This window comes from Balearica regulorum, chromosome 25 (genome assembly GCF_011004875.1).
Source record: "Balearica regulorum gibbericeps isolate bBalReg1 chromosome 25, bBalReg1.pri, whole genome shotgun sequence".
Taxonomy (NCBI): domain Eukaryota; kingdom Metazoa; phylum Chordata; class Aves; order Gruiformes; family Gruidae; genus Balearica; species Balearica regulorum.
Genome location: NC_046208.1, coordinates 5,282,334 through 5,299,617, shown reverse-complemented (window position 1 = coordinate 5,299,617; position 17,284 = coordinate 5,282,334). Strand labels below are relative to the sequence as shown.

At 43.9% G+C, this 17,284-nt stretch overlaps 1 protein-coding gene across 9 annotated transcripts in view; it reads right to left on the bottom strand.

Annotated features, from left to right (window-relative positions):
- ANKS1A (ankyrin repeat and sterile alpha motif domain containing 1A) overlaps positions 1-17,284 on the bottom strand; it is a 107,093-nt gene that overhangs the window by 66,800 nt on the left and 23,009 nt on the right. For 5 of the 9 annotated variants that reach the window (XM_075776029.1, XM_075776031.1, XM_075776033.1 and 2 more), the window contains exons 2-9: positions 12,997-13,077; positions 12,023-12,179; positions 10,046-10,108; positions 3,969-4,265; positions 3,206-3,281; positions 2,829-2,930; positions 1,459-1,554; positions 1,159-1,355 (exon numbers count right to left, since the gene is read on the bottom strand). In XM_075776029.1, coding sequence (XP_075632144.1) covers positions 1,159-1,355; positions 1,459-1,554; positions 2,829-2,930; positions 3,206-3,281; positions 3,969-4,265; positions 10,046-10,108; positions 12,023-12,179; positions 12,997-13,077 — 1,069 coding nt within the window. The remainder of the gene's footprint in view (positions 1-1,158; positions 1,356-1,458; positions 1,555-2,828; positions 2,931-3,205; positions 3,282-3,968; positions 4,266-10,045; positions 10,109-12,022; positions 12,180-12,996; positions 13,078-17,284) is intronic. The other 4 variants (XM_075776032.1, XM_075776035.1, XM_075776038.1 and 1 more) reach the window with 3 other exon arrangements.

Below are 17,284 nucleotides of genomic sequence, written 5' to 3'. Positions count from 1 at the left end.
CTGTCTTCATGCAGAGCTAAACACATCTCAGGGCCATCTCCCGCCCTGCAGCAGCTCCATCTAATGGCAAAGGGAAAGACGGCAGAGGCAAACCGCTCACTCGAAACACTCAGCAAGTTTTGGGAGAAACTCCAGCAAGCTCTGGAGCACATCTCTCTCCTCCCTTTTCGCTGCATTTCAGCCTCTCGTCTTTTCTTATTTCTGATAGGACTGAGCTTGTTTCACATCAGACACAATTAACACAGAACAGTACATAGATGGGTATAAGCCACCAAGGTTTAGTTAATAACAGAATAGTGCATCTTGTACTGCATCCCCTAAAGAGAGATGGGGCTGAAATGCCAGTCTTCTAAAGCTTTTGTCTCATTTCTGCTATATTTGCTAACAGTACAGGAAAAAGGATGCGCCTCTGCAGAGAGAGAGGAAGCATGGTTACAGTACCACCAGCAGTTTAATTGTTCATCGCTGCTTTGCCTTTTGTCCAAAAACACATCCACGGAGCAGGCTTTGTAAAACCAACCAGAAAACAAACCCCGAAGCTGACGCAGCATGCTGCAAGGCCACATTCCATCTGCCCCACAGCAGCGTTGCCACCATTTGCTAAGGGGGCAGCACATGCAACTATCAGAAGGCGAGGAAGAGTTCTTTGGAGACAGTTCCAGGAGCTTTGCATTGCCTTGTAAAGCCTTGAGTACCCTCTACAGATGTCTGCAATACACACAAACCCCACTTCCGCTGCCAACTAGTTTCCAACAGGATATTCTTAAAGATAATTTCTTAAGAACCTTCTCTTGGGCAAAGCAGAGAGCAAGATTGATAAGAAAAATGCACACACAAGAGTTTCCAAACCTTTCTTCTAGACAAAGAAGTTTGCCCTAAGTGCAATGTCCTGACAAACCAAAACTTACAGGCACCGGTATTCAACAGCCAGAAAACAGAAGGATGCAATACTAGGTGAAAATCAGGCACGTAGAAGTGGCTACTCGGGGGCAACATAACAGAGGTTATGTGAATGGGCCAGTGAAAAAGGAGGGGTAACCTGCCTGCTCTAATCAACGTCAGGGATGGGTTTAAAGATTTCCTCTAGCTGGCAGCCTGCTGCAAAAATCGTGAAAATGGAGCTAAGGCAAGCAGAGATGAACACACATAGCTACGTACAGGCCTTACTCCTGCTGCTTTCAGACCAGTTGATTCTGCTTCCTTATTCACAGACTCTCGATCTGAAGATCTTCCACTGGCAAGGCTGTCCAGGGAGTGGCAGGACGTTGCGTTGTATAAAGCTTCATATGGGCTCTCCTCTTCTGGGTTCACATCAAAATCTATGATCAGTTCTGTCACTGCTTTCTCCACATCACCTGTGAGAGCAAGAGAGAAACACCACCATCACTCAGGGCTTCTGCCCTCAGTTCTTTGCAGGAACAAGAGTGCTAGTGACCGCCGTGTTGCGCGGAAGCCTACCCTGAGATATCCGGCACACGGGATCAGTGGCTGGAACAAGTGGTGCTTGAAGAGTCTTCTCTGCAGCTTTGGCACTTTTCTTCCCAATCGTGTAATCTGCAATGAGGTGGGGCAGCAGGGTCAGTTTATGTCAATCTAGTTTTACGGCCACTTCAGCATATGGTACTTCCTCTCCTTGTGGATGGAAGGCCAACTGTCAGCTTATTAAGTCTCCAGAAGAATAACCAAAGTACATTATTAAAACTTGCAGCTCAGATCCCAAAATAGAAGCAGGCAGCCTCTTTAATCATATGCATGAGGTTAAGGATGGTTCTTTGAACTTTTACAGAGTCTTTAATCAGAAAGCTGCAAAATGCTCCTGTATGGACAGAACGTCATACAGCAGATTACTTCATGTTGTATACACAAGCTACATCACTATACAGAGAAGTAGTCTGGTCTTCTGGAGTCATAAGACAGAGAAATCAATTCTAGCTGTGGTCCCTTAACCATGGGTAAAGCCAGAAACATTAAGCTTACATGAATAAAGTCAGACAGCAACATCTCATGCAGGAGCAAACTAACAGTATTTACCTGCAAGAACTTCAGTTTTAAAGCCCACCTTTGTCTTCAGTTTCAGACTAGAGATAATACCTACCAGCTTCACAGGCAAAGCTTAAAGACCTATAAAGTTCTCAAATACTAAGCATGAATAATGCACACCAGTTGCATACGCTTCTGATCTTTCTCCTCACAGCTGAGAGGAAATTGAGACAGCATAATTACAAGGTATGAATTTAGCTAAGATGCCACATTTAATTCCCTAACTTGGACAGACACAATGGGCCAAGCTGCTTTATAAACCACAAGTAATCAAGGCCTTTTCTGTAAATCTCATCTGCAAAATCCATGCCCAAGCTTCACAATGAAGTGAGGAGTAGGATGTAAGATCTGTGGATGACTATTTGCCTGCACAGACACATAAAGGATAGCTAATCCAAAACCATTTCTAAAGCTCTTACTTTGCATTCTGCAAGCAGATTTAGGCTATCCTTAATTTTAATTAACTTCTAAAGTGAGTTAAACAAAACTCAATTAAGCCCATTTAAACTGTAAAAGTCATGCCACACTCCTTCAGCAAAGGAGCTAATCCCCCTAAATCCCCCCGGAAGTCCCCCTGCAAACATTTGGTCTGGAGACAGCTCATCGAAGCATTTAAGCATCATTCCTTCCAACACCTGCAAGATTATCACCAAGGGACCAGACCTGGCCTGAAGCTGCTTTGCTTTCAGCGCTTTCCAGGACTAGAGAATAAAATCCTGTGCTTGCACTGGCACAGTTAGCACCCCAAACTTTTCCCTCCTGCCCATGCACAGAGCTACATTACTTACCTTCAATAAGAGCCGCTATATGTTGGCTTTTCTGAGAAGGAAGTTCCCTCACAATATCCAGAGCTGTCAGGCCTCTGTTATCCTTTATGTTCACATCAATACCTATGGCAATAGGTGTAGAGAAGGCAAAAGCAAGGATATTGTCTATGTGCAAATTCATGTCTTTCATTGAGTCAGATCCAACATTTGTGATCATCACTGGGGGGGAGCTAAAAATTGCTCTAGAGAGGCAGACCTAAAGTCAAACGTCTCTCCTGTAACCCCCTCCGAGGAGCTTTGATAGCTGGAGAAACATGCTGCCACGATAAAGGGGTTTCCTCAAGTTCTGGGTGAAGGGATCACCACGTTATTGCTTCAAAAGGGGATCATTCTCTCACCTGCAGCCAGCAATATCTGTACCACATCTGTCTTGCCAAACAAAGCAGCTTCGTGCAAAGCACTGCCTTTTTCAGTCTGCAAATTAAATGGAAAAATAGCATGATGGTAGACAGTGGGGAATGGTGATGGAGGCGTGTTTTAGAAGGTTACAGAAGCAATAAATATATGGCATCATGTACAAAGTGTGGGCAACAATATCTACAACTGAGGACAGACTATCAATATTATTACAGCACTGAGAATGTGGAATGGAAAATGGGGATGGTGTCTTCAGAGAGGCACGTGAGCCCAGGTTAGAGACCAAGAAAGGACTTTCCACAGCTCAGCAAGAGGTCATGTCCTGAAAAGGAAGGACAAGACCACCACACAGAGGATACTGCTGTGAAAACAGCATATTCACAAGTGGCTTGATAGGAAGAGAGACACAGCTTGCCTCCATCGCTATCAAGAGTTCATAGTATTGCAGGGCAGAATAACTTAGGCAAAAAGGCTTTTTTCCTCTCTCACTATGTGTCTGGGGCTCTGTCCAACTAACAAGCAGGCACAAAGCATGCACAGCACCAGAATCCTTCTGAGCAGCTTCTCAGAGCAACCAAGAGCTGAACATACAGCCCAGAGCAAAACAAAGCTATCGTTCATCTTTCATCAATGGGATGAAACTCCTCTGGGAAGAGGGTTAGGTGGAGCTCTTTATCGTGACTACAGGGGTTCTCCGTCCCCCAGCAATCAGACCAGCCCTTCACACACAGACACAAGAGATACCTGATAGTTGCTATCCATGCCAGCATCCAGGAGGACATGGACTACAGTTTTGTGACCGTTCCTAGCTGCCAAGTGGAGGGGAGTGTGTTTCTTAGTGTTGCAGCTTAAAAGATTGGGGTGAGCATTCAAGAGCATCTTCACGACTTCCAGCCTCCCATAGAGCGCGGCCAGATCCAGAGGAGTCTCAAACTTGTTATTGCGCATGGTGGGGTCGGTCAGCTCCTCCAGAAGGACCTTCACCACCTCTGTGTGGCCGTACTGCGCAGCGCAGTGCAGCGCTGTTTCGTTGTCGTTGTTCTGGGGGGGGTCACAAATGCCAGCGTGTCAGAAACAGGGGAGAACAGAGCTGCTCCATGCCTCACTCAAATCATTGAAGTTTAAATGCAAAAACAAGACAAAAAAAAAGCAGTCGGGAAGCAGAGAGCCCAGTTTGAAACAGAGCCTGGAACGTTTCCACCATCTCACTAGCCATTTACCAGGCACAGACATATCCCGCCCCCCCACCACCCCATGAACTCATCAACTGACCCACCCAGTACAAGCTTCAAAAACATTCAGAACAATAAGCTTTACACAGATATGGGAAATCTGCTCTATGGGAAGTAGGTGCTATATATGGATACCCTGCTTTCAAAGCACTAAGGTCAAAAATCAAAGGACCATGCTCAAGTTTAAGGGATTGTTGAGCTACATCTGGATTCCCATTAATTCTGCTAGCACTTGGGGAAAGCAGTCTGTTATTTGTTGGCAGCATCCCACACTTCGAGGTGCCACAAAAATAAAAGGCTGCAATATACGATGGGCAAACTGCACCATGAATTCTATCTGCTGTAGCTTAATCATCATAATTTTAGATTTAAACTTCAATTGTTTCAAATCCTACTTATCCTGATTATAACAGTCATTCCACCTTTGCAATTCTGAAGCTCGCAAGCTGGCAGGTTTAGAGAAAGGGTGCATTAAGTTATGGGCAGTTTGTGAACTAGAAAGCAGTGCAATTAGATCACCCCACTAACAAGCCCTTGTCATCAAGGTCTCAGGTTGACTGAGGGAAGAGATGTCCAAGTGACAAGAGAACACCTCCACAGTGAAAGCCAGATCCAATTAATGCACGCGGCATCTGTCAGGTTAAAAATCAGCAATGCAAAGCACTGAAAGACAAGCAACCTAACACATTTCACTTGCAGGTGCAAAATAGAAACATCACCAGATTTAAAAGAGCCTTTTCTCAAATTAAATTCACCTCAAGTGTCTAGTTTTATTACTATGTGTTATACACAGAGGGATTTCTGTTAAAGGACTTTAGAAACAAATACTTATCTAACAATTTGACCAAAAAAAACTTTAGTACAAACTGTTACAGACTTCAACTTTAGCTGAAATAATCATGGTTGAATTTGTCATTTTAAGAACAGTTCCCATTAAAAACCACCAGAGAACGTACTTGCCTTGATGGAGTTAGTAGTACTACTTTAGAAACTGAATTTGATCAAAATACCTTCCCTTTTGCTTTGAGAGCACGTGTGCTTTTTTGGATATGAGCTTGTAGGAGCAGTCAATATTTTGCACCATTTCTCAACCACACTGCAGAACTTGCTCTGTTGTACAAGTACTTTAATCCTGTTACCCTGTTAAGTCATTCTAGGGATTACAGGAGTCATGCATGCAAACCTCCATTTGTTTTTATCTGGTATTTGCATCATTTTTCAGCCACGTGAAAAGCATAAGGGAAGCGAGGAGTTCTGGAGAGGCTCTGCAGCTGCAACTTGTATAAAAGCAAAGACTAGGGAGGCAGGAAGTAGCAACAGCCACGTGCAGAAGTGAGGTATTTAAGAAGGTAAGGAAAGCATAGCATCACTGTTAGCACAGAAGTTCAAAGTCAAACACAGGCTCTATGCTTGGAGTGGCAGAGGCAGCCATGGTGAAGGAAGGCACACACAAGTGGACGGAAGTTACTGTAGAATAAAGTAGTCTGCACATAAAATACACGTATGGAGTGAGAAGGGGAGAGAATGGAGAACTACAGAGATTACACCTATCAATCAGCTTAAGCTGCTGGTCCCAAGGCATTTAAAAGGTTGGTAAATAGCATTATTCTTATTTGACAGGGAAGGGAGCCCAGGTGTCGGTGAGCCCGTGCTGCAGCCCGACCAAGGCCCTCAGCATGCCCTGCAGCATGAGGGAGGCTTGCTGCCGACTTCTGCAGAAAGAGAAGATAACCCCAGCCCCTCTGGAGCAGCAGGTACCTGCCAAAGAGCCATGGGGGGCATGCAGTGCTCATGCCTCACTAGTCCTGGCTACCAGGGATTTCCACTGCCAGGGCTGTCCCTCTCTCATCCCTCTCTGGCACAGAGACCATAATCCCTCAAGGGTGCTTTAAAGCACACAGCCACTCCAAACACCTGCCTGATGGCTCAGAAATGGGAACACAACATCCTTTAACAACATAATTGTAGGAGACTTCCCTCATCCGTACTGCAATTTAGTGTAATTTTCCTTAAGCAGGTCAGGGCTCTGACGCTTGGGGTGAAATCCCCAGACTTTCCTCCTGCAACAGAGATCACCAGGTGATAAACTCCCCTCAAATCATTACAGCAAATCTTTCCCCATCACAGATCATGTACTGGAAACTCCCACTATCACATAAGTCTTTATTGCCTCCATTTTGGGAGAGTTTTCAGGAGCCAAAAACACTAGAGCCCTTCCAGGCAAGGGAGTTTGCCTCCCTTCCCCATATCGCCTCTCCAAGCACAAACCAGAGTGGAGCCTGAACAATGAGCATGAGCGCTCAGGCATACATATTTATCAGAGATGGAAAAAGAAAATTCCTCTCCAGTAGCCAGAAGGCAGATCAGTTCAAATCTCCAAACTTCTTCGAAGAACAGAGCACTCAACAGGGCCCAGGGCTGCGTTCCTGCAGGAATCCTAGCACACCCCCCCAATTCACAGTTGGGAGTGAGAAGCTGGGCTCGTTCAATGCCACCTACAGACAACAAAACAGGAACACAAGCAGAAATACCTCTGCTTTCATACGGGCTCCATCAAATTTCTCAAGCCCTGATAACTAGATAGCACATACTGTGCTCCTCATCAGATGCTAAAATGGAGAATCTACAGCACCTTAAAGTGTATCTGTCTGCACGCCTGTTCCTAACATATCGTTAGGAGGGCTTTGATTGAAGAAAGGGAGACTTGGTGTAAGGGAAAGTTTCTAGCCTGCAAAGATTTGAATGGTTGAATAAAACGCCAAGGGAGGCTAGAGAGCTGTCCCTCTCTGGGGTTTTTGAGCAGCTTCTGGGCAAACACTGGTCAGGAATGGCTTAGGTAGACCTGATCCATGCCTCAGGGCTGGGGAAAGAGGCTATATGACCCTTCGGTCCCATCCAACGTACTTCTAAGATTCCTTTGTAGGATTTCCGTCAGTGTGTGTGTCTAACAGAGGCTTGCCCTATTAAAAACCTGATATTTTGCTCCAGTGACACATCTGATCCTAAAGCACAGAACAGGGATGTCCCTCCTACTGGCATGCACTCCAAAAACTTTCAGTTAAAGTCAGGCCAAAATGAAAGAGGAAAAAAAAAAACCAAAACCCCAAAACATTGAGCAAAAGCCAGACTTCACCAGGAGGTGACACCCAAGGCACATCACATCCTCGGGCACAAAGCAGGCCAGAAGCGTTGGCTGGAGCTGCCTGGTCAGTTGTACCATCTCCTTTCCTCCTTTTGCAGCACATGATTTCCATCAGTATCCCACACAGCACTGCCAGGAGCAGAGCAAGGACAGACAGCCCTCCTTCCTTCCTTCCTACAGATGCCCAACAATGCCAAACACACTTCAGGAAAAAAAATAAAATAAAAATGATCCCCACATGTCCAACAAGCTTTTGGGAGCCCTGTGGGTGGGTTTGCTGCCCAGTTTCATTTACAGATTCCAGATGGTAGGCTTCTACTTTTCTCGGCAGCCCATTTAGATTTATAGCACTTTAAACCTAATCTGCATGATTCATTTGCTTCCAATTAAAAAAGACAAATCTGGTTTGTGCAGTGCACAAACCTGAGCTATGTGACAGCTTTTTCTACTTTGGCTCTGCTCAACCAGTTGGTTTCTTCATACAAATTAAATAACCAAATTGAAGGTAGCAGGAGTTACTGAAGCAAAGTTGCTGCTCCATCTCTTAACTTTGCTTTTGTCATTTGCTTTTCACAAGTCCTTCGGGCCTGTCACAGACATATTACAGGGACCTCCTACGGAACAAAAGATGTTGAAAAGGAAGGGACATAAAAAGCAGCTGTTAACTATTTCTTTAACGTTTAGGAGACCAAGCAGCTTCTCGCTTTCTTATCTCTTCCTCAACAGGACATTAAATTGTAGTCCAGCCATATATAAATGCTTTCCCCCTCTTCTAAATATCCCAAAACATCTGGAAAGATGAAACATCTTGCTTCAATCGTTTCTATATGACATCCCATCCTGCATGGGAGCAGAGAAGCTGGAAGCACTGACTAAGCAAGGACTCTTTGGGTTCTCCCACCTGCAGCCAGGCTATCGAGAAAACATCAAGGTTTGCATGCCAGGTATGATTCCACATGCTCTTCAAACTTGGTCAGAAACTGGTTAGAACTTCCAATGAACCTAACAGGTTGTGTATAAATCATATCTCTCTCTTCTTAAAACCAAGGCAAAGATTTCAAAAACATTATAGCCTTGTTCTCAAGAGCACTACAGCCACCTTGAAAACTGAGAGTTTAAAATAAAGCACTTCTAAAAAATATAAAATCCAAAACAGAATACTTAAAAATCCACAAGTGAGCAAGCTCAATTTCATCTTTATATTCCTTCTTCATTCAACATTTTAATGCTGGAGAGTGTAAGATTTTACTGTGTTATTGACAACATTTTGGAAAGCTCCTTTCAGGCAGCTCGACTGACATGTTTTCACAGAAGACATTTGTTGCTGTAAAATTCCCATCTGGATTTTTGTCACAATCACCAATACAGATGAGCTTCATGTAAATATATTTGTGCTTAAAGAGGTATGCACTGGAGTATTTCCTGAAATAGAAGTCTGCAAAACCAAACATAATTCTGAGTGGTTAGCAAGCTCAGGAATTTTGAATGTGTGGTTTTAAGGTACTGCAGATCAAGCAGAGTGGAAGTTTTAACTAAACTTTGAGAGACAGAAATCTGCCATGGGTGGCTGGATGCAAAATAATCGGCTGGAAGCAACTGTGGTGTGGTGGCTTACAGCAGAAGTATCTCATGATAAATCAGCAGACTATTATACCATCAATGAAAAACCGTGTCTGAGAGAACACCACCAGGAAGTTTCTTATCTGGTTCCTCAATTGCTCAGCCTTAGTGCATCGTAAGTGCTGATGTCATGCCTTTTTGTAGCTCAAGAACAACCAAAAGCAAGAGAGGAGCAAAACAGGCAAGAAAACAGGAACAGAAGACTAGGGCTGAAGGCTCAGACGACACAACAGACTTAACATCAAAAAAAAGAGAGACTGATGCAATAAGCAGGACATGAAGGACTTGGGAAAGGAGGCAGGGACATTACTGCCTTCCCTTCTCCCCACCACCACTTAAAGAATTAACTGTTCGTTCAAACGACAAATACAGCATTATGCATTTTGTAGGAGAAAAGGTACGAAAATTTACTCCAAGCAGCCCACAGAGAAAATGCATCCATGTTTAAGCAGAAAAAAAATATCCTTCTATTTGTATTTATCAGCCACATTAGCACATGAAACAAAACCTAAAGTGTTTTAATTGAAATAACATTACCTTTTGGAAGTCATCCAGCCAAACCAAGCAAACTGAGCATCACCGTGAGTCCTACAAGGCTAAGCAACGAAGGAGCCCCCAGGAAAGTAAGGAAAAGCTTCCCTTAAATTATGTTTCTATAACTGCTTTGAAGAAAGAAACCCACAGTAAATAAATGGTCGCATTTTCCTTTTCCCCAAGCAGCTGCAAACTGAACAGGTATTATTGCAACTGGATGACATTGCACCTGGAAGCACGCGAGTGCAGCTTGGAGTAGTGATGCAGTGGAATGCTGACAGCAAAGTACACACCTTGGCATTGATATATGGGTCAAAGGGGCCGTACTTTTTGAGTTCTTTGATCTCAAGAGCATTCTACAAAAAGGAAGAGGAAAAAGAAAAAAAATGTGATAATGAAATGGGTGAGATATAGCAACAAAGCAATGGGTGACTCCCAAGGGGTGGAAATGACAGAACACAGCATCTTGGTCCAGTCAAAGCCACTAACAGCAGAAGCCATTCCAGCTGCCGATTCCTGTAACTTGAACCACTGTGCATTTCATTTACAAGACTCCAAACACCAGCGGCACAGGCTATTCGGCTGACTTCTCTCATTTAAAACGGTTCCTACTAAACAGACAATGAAACATTACCTGAAAGGATTACGCTAAGCTTTTAATCTTTTGCAAAGGTTTCCCCTACACCTGTCCTACTCAGAGCAGAACAGTTTACACTCAGGGCTCTCAGTCACTTCTTATTAGATTGATTGTAAACAGCTAACTACACTTATCAAATCTATTTCAACAGACTGAATGCCCACAGCTGTGCCTGGAGACATTAATACACACAGCCCCAAATTGGAAAACTATCAACGAAGACATTAAAACACACAATCTTAGTTATTTCTGCTCAATTGAGGGGTGCTAGTGAATAGCATTACCACCATATTTTTCATTTTGCGATGCTTTAGAAGCAACTATTTAGCCTTGGAGCAGCCTTGTGCATCAAGTTAGCCATCCTACACCGAGGAACAGAAAACTTGGGTTTCCACAAAGTATGGCTGGAAGCAGAACTGGGACTTCTGAACCCAACACTGAAGGGATTTTGCTCCTCAGCCTCTGAAAAGCATTCCCAGGTCAGCAGGTCAAAATTAAACAGCAGAAACTCACAGTTCCCAGCTGCTCATCTTGACTTTGACAGATTTTGTAAAAGTTGAGCCATGAGTATTTGACCTACTTGTGAATTAATTTCTGAATGAATATACAGTTTTAGCCTTGTGGTACTAAGGCAGACAAACTTATTTTCATCCTCCTGGATGAAAATCCAAGTGGTTTAGGAGTCGATTCACAGGGACATTAGATATTCCTGCCTCAGGGGCAGAACAACCAAGGGCTTTTGTAGCTTTAACCATCTGATTTGGATCTGTTACTGCATGTCTACCCAAGCTCCCTCAGCCATAAGTGGTTCAGTAACACTGCTCAGCTGGCCTCGCTCAGTAAGCCAGTTCCCTTATCCAAAACTCTTAAACAAAAGACATATTTGGGTCTTCCAGCAGTAGTGTTTCAAAAGTTCCCCGGAATTGTAAGATACCTGCTGACTTCCATGAGGAAGTTGCACAGGAGCCAGCCCTGCAAGATGGACACAGCACCCGCTGTACAGAATAGCTGCCTCCTACAAATCAATCCCTCGGCATCCCAGCCCAAAAACTATCAGCCTGACAAAGGGAAGAAATCCACCAGATTTTTTTTTTCTTGCCCAATTGAGAAAATAATTCTTTAAGATTCAGCTAGGGATTTACCTGGGGGCAAGTAGGGCTAAAATTATCTTACCATTTACAAATTAGTTAACTGGAGCAAGTGCTAAGAGACAAGCCAGGAGAGTAGCTAAGAGAGCATGGCCAAACAAAGACTAAACAAAGCTGCTTTGATTAGTTCCCAAAGAAGGGAGCCAATGTATCCTTTGACAGAACTAGAAACCTTCTCAGCTATCCAGCAACTGAAAGGAAAAACTAGGGGTTAGTTTTAGAAGCCCTGTACAAAAGCAGGAGACCGCTTCCTAGGTGTTGAGTGGTTCTCATATTTAGATATCTCTATATAAACATAACTTACTCATTCAACCACTAACTCAGAACTGGAGGTATTGCTTTAGGCAGCGCCCTTCTTATCCCATTAGCAAGTAGGACTTTATAAACTAGTAGCAATGGTTGGGAGGGGTCAGGAGTCAGCTGAAGTAGTCTCTCTCCATCTGAGGGAAACAATTCAACAATATATTAGAGAAAAATACGCAGACCTGCTCATTCACTTTAGTATGCGAAGGTCCTTGGTGGATGAGGAGCTTCACTATGTCTGCATCTCCTTTCCAGGCTGCCAGGTGAAGAGGGTAACAGCCTTTACAGTCTGCTACGTTGGTTAGTGCATCATTCCTCAGCAGAACTTCCACAACATCCCTGCAAGAGAAGGAAACTTGAGTCCACAAGACGTTCAGTCCTTGTTGCAGGGCTTACATTCTGCAGCATTTGACAAAGAGGAGTATTGAACAGAGAGTATTTCAGAGAAATACTCATTTGAACAGGAGTATTTCAGAGATCCTCTTGAAATGTGATTTTAAAGCATTCCTATTAAATGCTGCCTGAGGGAAAAAAAAAAAAACCAGACAGACTGCTGAGATGAGCTCAGGAAAGATCTATGTTACCTTCATACTAATGGAGCTGAATAGGGACTGAAATCATCCACAAGCCACTCTGGTGAAAAGTGAATCGCACTGGCACGATGAAGATGAATAAGGATTTTAACTCTATTCGATTTCTCAATCTCTTAAGTAGCAATGAACAATACAAGATTGGCCACACCAAAGACTGGAGTTACTTAAAAATGTAATAATGCATGAAAGCAAATTTTAAGTGGTGCAGGCACAGCAACATGTTGGACACCAGACAGACTGCAGAGGACCGTTACTGGAGAAGCCACCTCTAATATGTTGTTATATCTTAAGCAAATTGCTTATAAATAAAAGGGTGGTTGAAAACCTCAATGTTTCGCCCAAAGTTTTAAAGAGATGTACGATCATACTGTGCAGCAGCCAATGCCTCTATAGCTTCATTGCACTGATGTTCTTCACTTTTTGTCCTGAAGATGGTGTAGTGTTGCACCATTGCCACATTTTCAATGGAAACAGCATTAGACTGGTGAATGAATTACACAGAAACCATAGCTTGTAAAGCACATAGCATCCCCTATGATCAAAGGCATTGTAAGATGACTCACTTATGACCATTCAAAGCAGCATGGTGCAGTGGAGTGTATCCAGTACTGTCAACGCAGTTCACATTTGGCCCTCTCCAGATGCTGCAAGACAGAAAACGTACAGGGAACACTTAGGCATACACCAAACAGACAGACAGCTGGCAAGGACAAGTTTCAGCGGAGTTCTCACACCAAGCTGGTTATCTGGAAGCAAACCAGTGGCTGGACAGCTGTGGTTAAGAGCAGCAATACAGAGAACAGACTGCACAGCGCTGCGTCGAGCAGAGGGGTTAGTGTCACAAAGCACACAGATGGCACAGGGATTCACTACTCGATGCTTTATCAGACCAGCCTGGTTTTAAATCAGAGCTCCCACATTCTCCTGCTACTAGACATCTTTCAGCCACACATGTGCTCGCCAAAAAGCATCTTCAGAGGAACATGTGTCTATTAAAGTAAACCACAAGAGACAGTAAACCATCAACCCACCGCTAATTCACACCCCGCGGAAGGATTTTGATGGGTCTGGGAAACCCTCTTCCCTCCATGGCAAGAGTCACTAGGGGTGTAAGCTGAAGGCTGTGGGATGCAGAGTCTGCTCTTGGTCACCAGTGTGATTCCACACTGATTTCATACTGTCCAAAAATCATTTCCATCTGACAGCTGTTGGCAGTCCATATGAGAGTAGGTGGTCTTGGAGCACTTCTGAGAATATTGTTAACTTCCCTCCCTGGTTCAGAAGTCGAACACCAAGGATTTATGGATTAACCCTGGAGAGGATTAATCTTCCCTCTAACCCCTGCAAGGTGTCCTATTTAAAACAGCGGAGAAAGGCCTGCATATGAAACCGGCACTGCTCTTGAGCTTGCTGTTCAGGAGTTTGGTTCCTCCTGCCACCTCCACCAGTGCTACCAGCCCTTCCCAGAAAGGGCACGTGAACACAAATCGGTATGTCCTTAGAAGTAAATTGAAACTGTCCACCTTTCCTGAAGGCAGCCCCTTCCGTTACAACCCATTATTCCTATGCTGGCCTGTTTTAAACTTAATACTCTCAAGAATTATACAGGATTTATTATAAGCCTGGACAATCAAGCTTTTGGTAATACGGTACACTTTCCTCCTTTGTTTTCTTTAACTAGGGGTGGAACTTAACAGCACCCTCTAATCCCCAATTTAATTGGTTTAAAATAAAGTCAACTGTTGCTTTTTATGAAGTAGGCCTTTCCTGATCATTTCATTTCCTCCCCAGCATGTAATCACTACGACTCATTGTACAATACAGAGGCAGCCCGAGCAGTAACTAGGTTTTCTAAAATAACAGTCATTACTAGAGGGCTCCTAGCCAGAAAAAACTCTACACCACAGTGCACAAAGCAGCAGGAAAGGCACCAAACCAACAGGAATCTCATGCAGACCAAGTGGAAATTCAGAAGTAAACTAAGCAGCGTGCTTACTCTCAAGCATGTTTCAGGTGGGACTCAGGAGCACTGTGAAATGGAAAGTCTCTCCCCTCCAAGTGACTCCTGATCCGGCAGAGCAGTATAAAAGGCTTTGAGTCCTGAGACAGACACGAGCTCTGCTAGAGGAGAGGCAGCTAAGGGGAAACTTTATCCAAGAGGACACAAAATCCAATTTGCAAAGGATGAGAAGGCTTATCCAGAGGCAGTCCCACATACCATCCCGCACTGCGGAAGCAAGTGGCAAACCAATACATGCCTGCAACGTATTTCAAGTGCTACTCGCATCATTTGCGGGAAGATGGCTTAAACTATGTCCAGAAGATACGTGAGACACCAAAAAAAATACCCGATCAGATTGAGTCCAGGAGGTGCACTACCCCATCCAGCTGCAGTCCTGAAGTACAAAGGGGACCTGAGGCTCTGGTTTATTTTTGGCAGTGGGCTCATGCAATGTGGTTGCCCAAATGATTTATTGCTGGATTTCAAGTGGCAATTAATGGTTAAAACTACTGCCAGAGAGACTTGCATGTAGTCTGGAGCAGTTATAAATACTGCGCCTGCGCAGCCCCTTGCACAGGCTCTAGCCCGGCCGCAGCCAGAGTCCAGTGGTTTTACATATTAAACAGAGCTATGTTTTGATGCTGAGCTCAAAAAGCTTCAGGGTGTACATATGAAAAACCAGCAGCATTTAATACAAGTATTTCTTATGAAGTCAGGAACACCAAGGTTAGTGGTCTAATGGGCAGAAACCAAGTCACTCGCTCAACGTGATCCACCCAGCTGGCAGCAAGACCAGGGACTGGAACCCAGGATATCCATCTCCACCAGAATGTGGTCTCCCTGTGAGAAAACACACTTCCATAAACTCCCTAAGAAATTTTCTGGTTAATGCTTTGGAGTAAAATGCAAAGTTCACTCAAAGGACTCAGAGGAGGAAAAAAGTTAGAGTCCAAGGTAGAGCTGGTTCAACAGCAAGCGCTGGGTACTGCAGAAATCAACTGCTAGGATTTTAAGATATTAAAAAAAAATAAAAAAATAATCTGCTGTGTCCTTTCTTCCCCCTGCTCCTTGCCCTTTTATTCTTGCAAATAAAGAAAGCTTTTATCAAAGAAAGGTCAAATCACCCAGAAGTTCAGACTGGAAGGATCCAAGAAGAGAACTATTTATATTTAGATGTGAGGACTACAGTGAAGTACATCAGTCTCTTCCCTCCTCTTCCTCTCCAGCTCTGCTAAGAAGGCCATACAGTTCTCCTGACTTAACAGAAACCAAATCTTTCATCCCATTTTTATTTATGCAACGCATAGCATTAAAGTGACAGACTAAGATAAGATCCCAAGCTTCTCATGTTAGATCTAAACACAAGAAAATAACGCCACTGTGGCCCACAGAAACTAGCAGTTGGAAAAACACTAGCTTGGGAATGTTCTGAAAGACACTGCAATTCCTCCTGAGCACAATTTGCAGTGCCTGGTGCCTCTGATCCGAACGACATCTCAGGCAAAATCTGCAGGAACCATGGCAGAACTACTGGAAACAAAGCCCAAGCTCTAATCCAAATATTAGGAACCCCTCCTCAGACCACTTTGGGGAGGAGGTGGGTACTCCGGGATTAAAATTTGGTCTTTCGAAGTGAGGAGTCTGCCAGGTCTTTTCAAGCTAGACTGGGAAATTTGAAGAGGTTTAAGTCAACAGGAACAACTCAGCAAGACTTTGAGATGTCAGGCTTATGGATACATGGAGCCCTGTTCAGCCAGCCCCACTTTGGGAACTCTTATTGGACAAATAAATAAGGAATAGTGTCTAACTACTCTTAGTTCGGCCCAGCACCAGCACATTTCACAACACAGAGAACAATAAAAATTATACATTAATAATCAAGTAAGTGGGTTTTGTGGAGACGCAAAAATCACTGCAAGGAAATCAGGAGTCCACAGCAGCTCAGCAGGCTCAATCCCTTTCAGAGGGGTTCTCCCTTCAAGTCACTAACCTCCCGCTGTGCTAAGGCGTGGATGCTCGCATCAGGGCCAGGGTTCGCATCTCCACCTAGAATACATTACCTCCAATGGCTCGCAGTGAGAAATGAAATGAGAGATGAGCACTTATTTATGGCGCTGAGATCATGCACTGGTAAAGCCTGAATCATTTCTTCTTAACAATACCTACTTACAGACCTGCTGTCCTGATTTTACAAGGCAGAGGGGAAGTAATTCAAAACAGGGCAGTATAAACATTGCCTTTGGCAAAACCAGACAAGACAGAACAAAATGCAGGAAATCCTAACACCAGACCACTGCAACGCTCTTCGAGCCTTGCAAGCCAGGGTGTAGATGATGACGCTGGAAGCCACGAGGGCTCTACTCCCTGCTGTGCTACGTAGCCTTGGGAAAAGCTCTACTTCCAGACCTCAGTTTTCCCATCTTTAAAATGGAAATACGATACTGAGAAGCAAAGTACAAAGCCAAGTACTATCTATGTGTGCTGTGATTTTGGGCTGTTTCTGATTAAACAGAAAAAACAGATCCCGGCACAGGAAGGAGAATGCTGTAAATACAAGTCTCCAATGAAGCTCAGGGAAGGTCTGGAGCCAGTTCGACTACCAGAGCTATTTGCTTTCTTTTCTCCCCCAATCCCCCAAAAATCCTTCACATCAAAGAAGGGGTTTGCTTTTATATTAGCAGTCTCTGTTATGAAAGCAAACCTCTCAAATGATTACCTAGATTTCACCTCCTTTTTGCTGCACCAGGGTAGTATTCTAACAATGTTTCTGATGTATCTGTTTAAGGCAATTAAAACCGAACATTAAGGACATAAGAAATGCTCTGAAAATTGCAAAATCCACTCTCTTT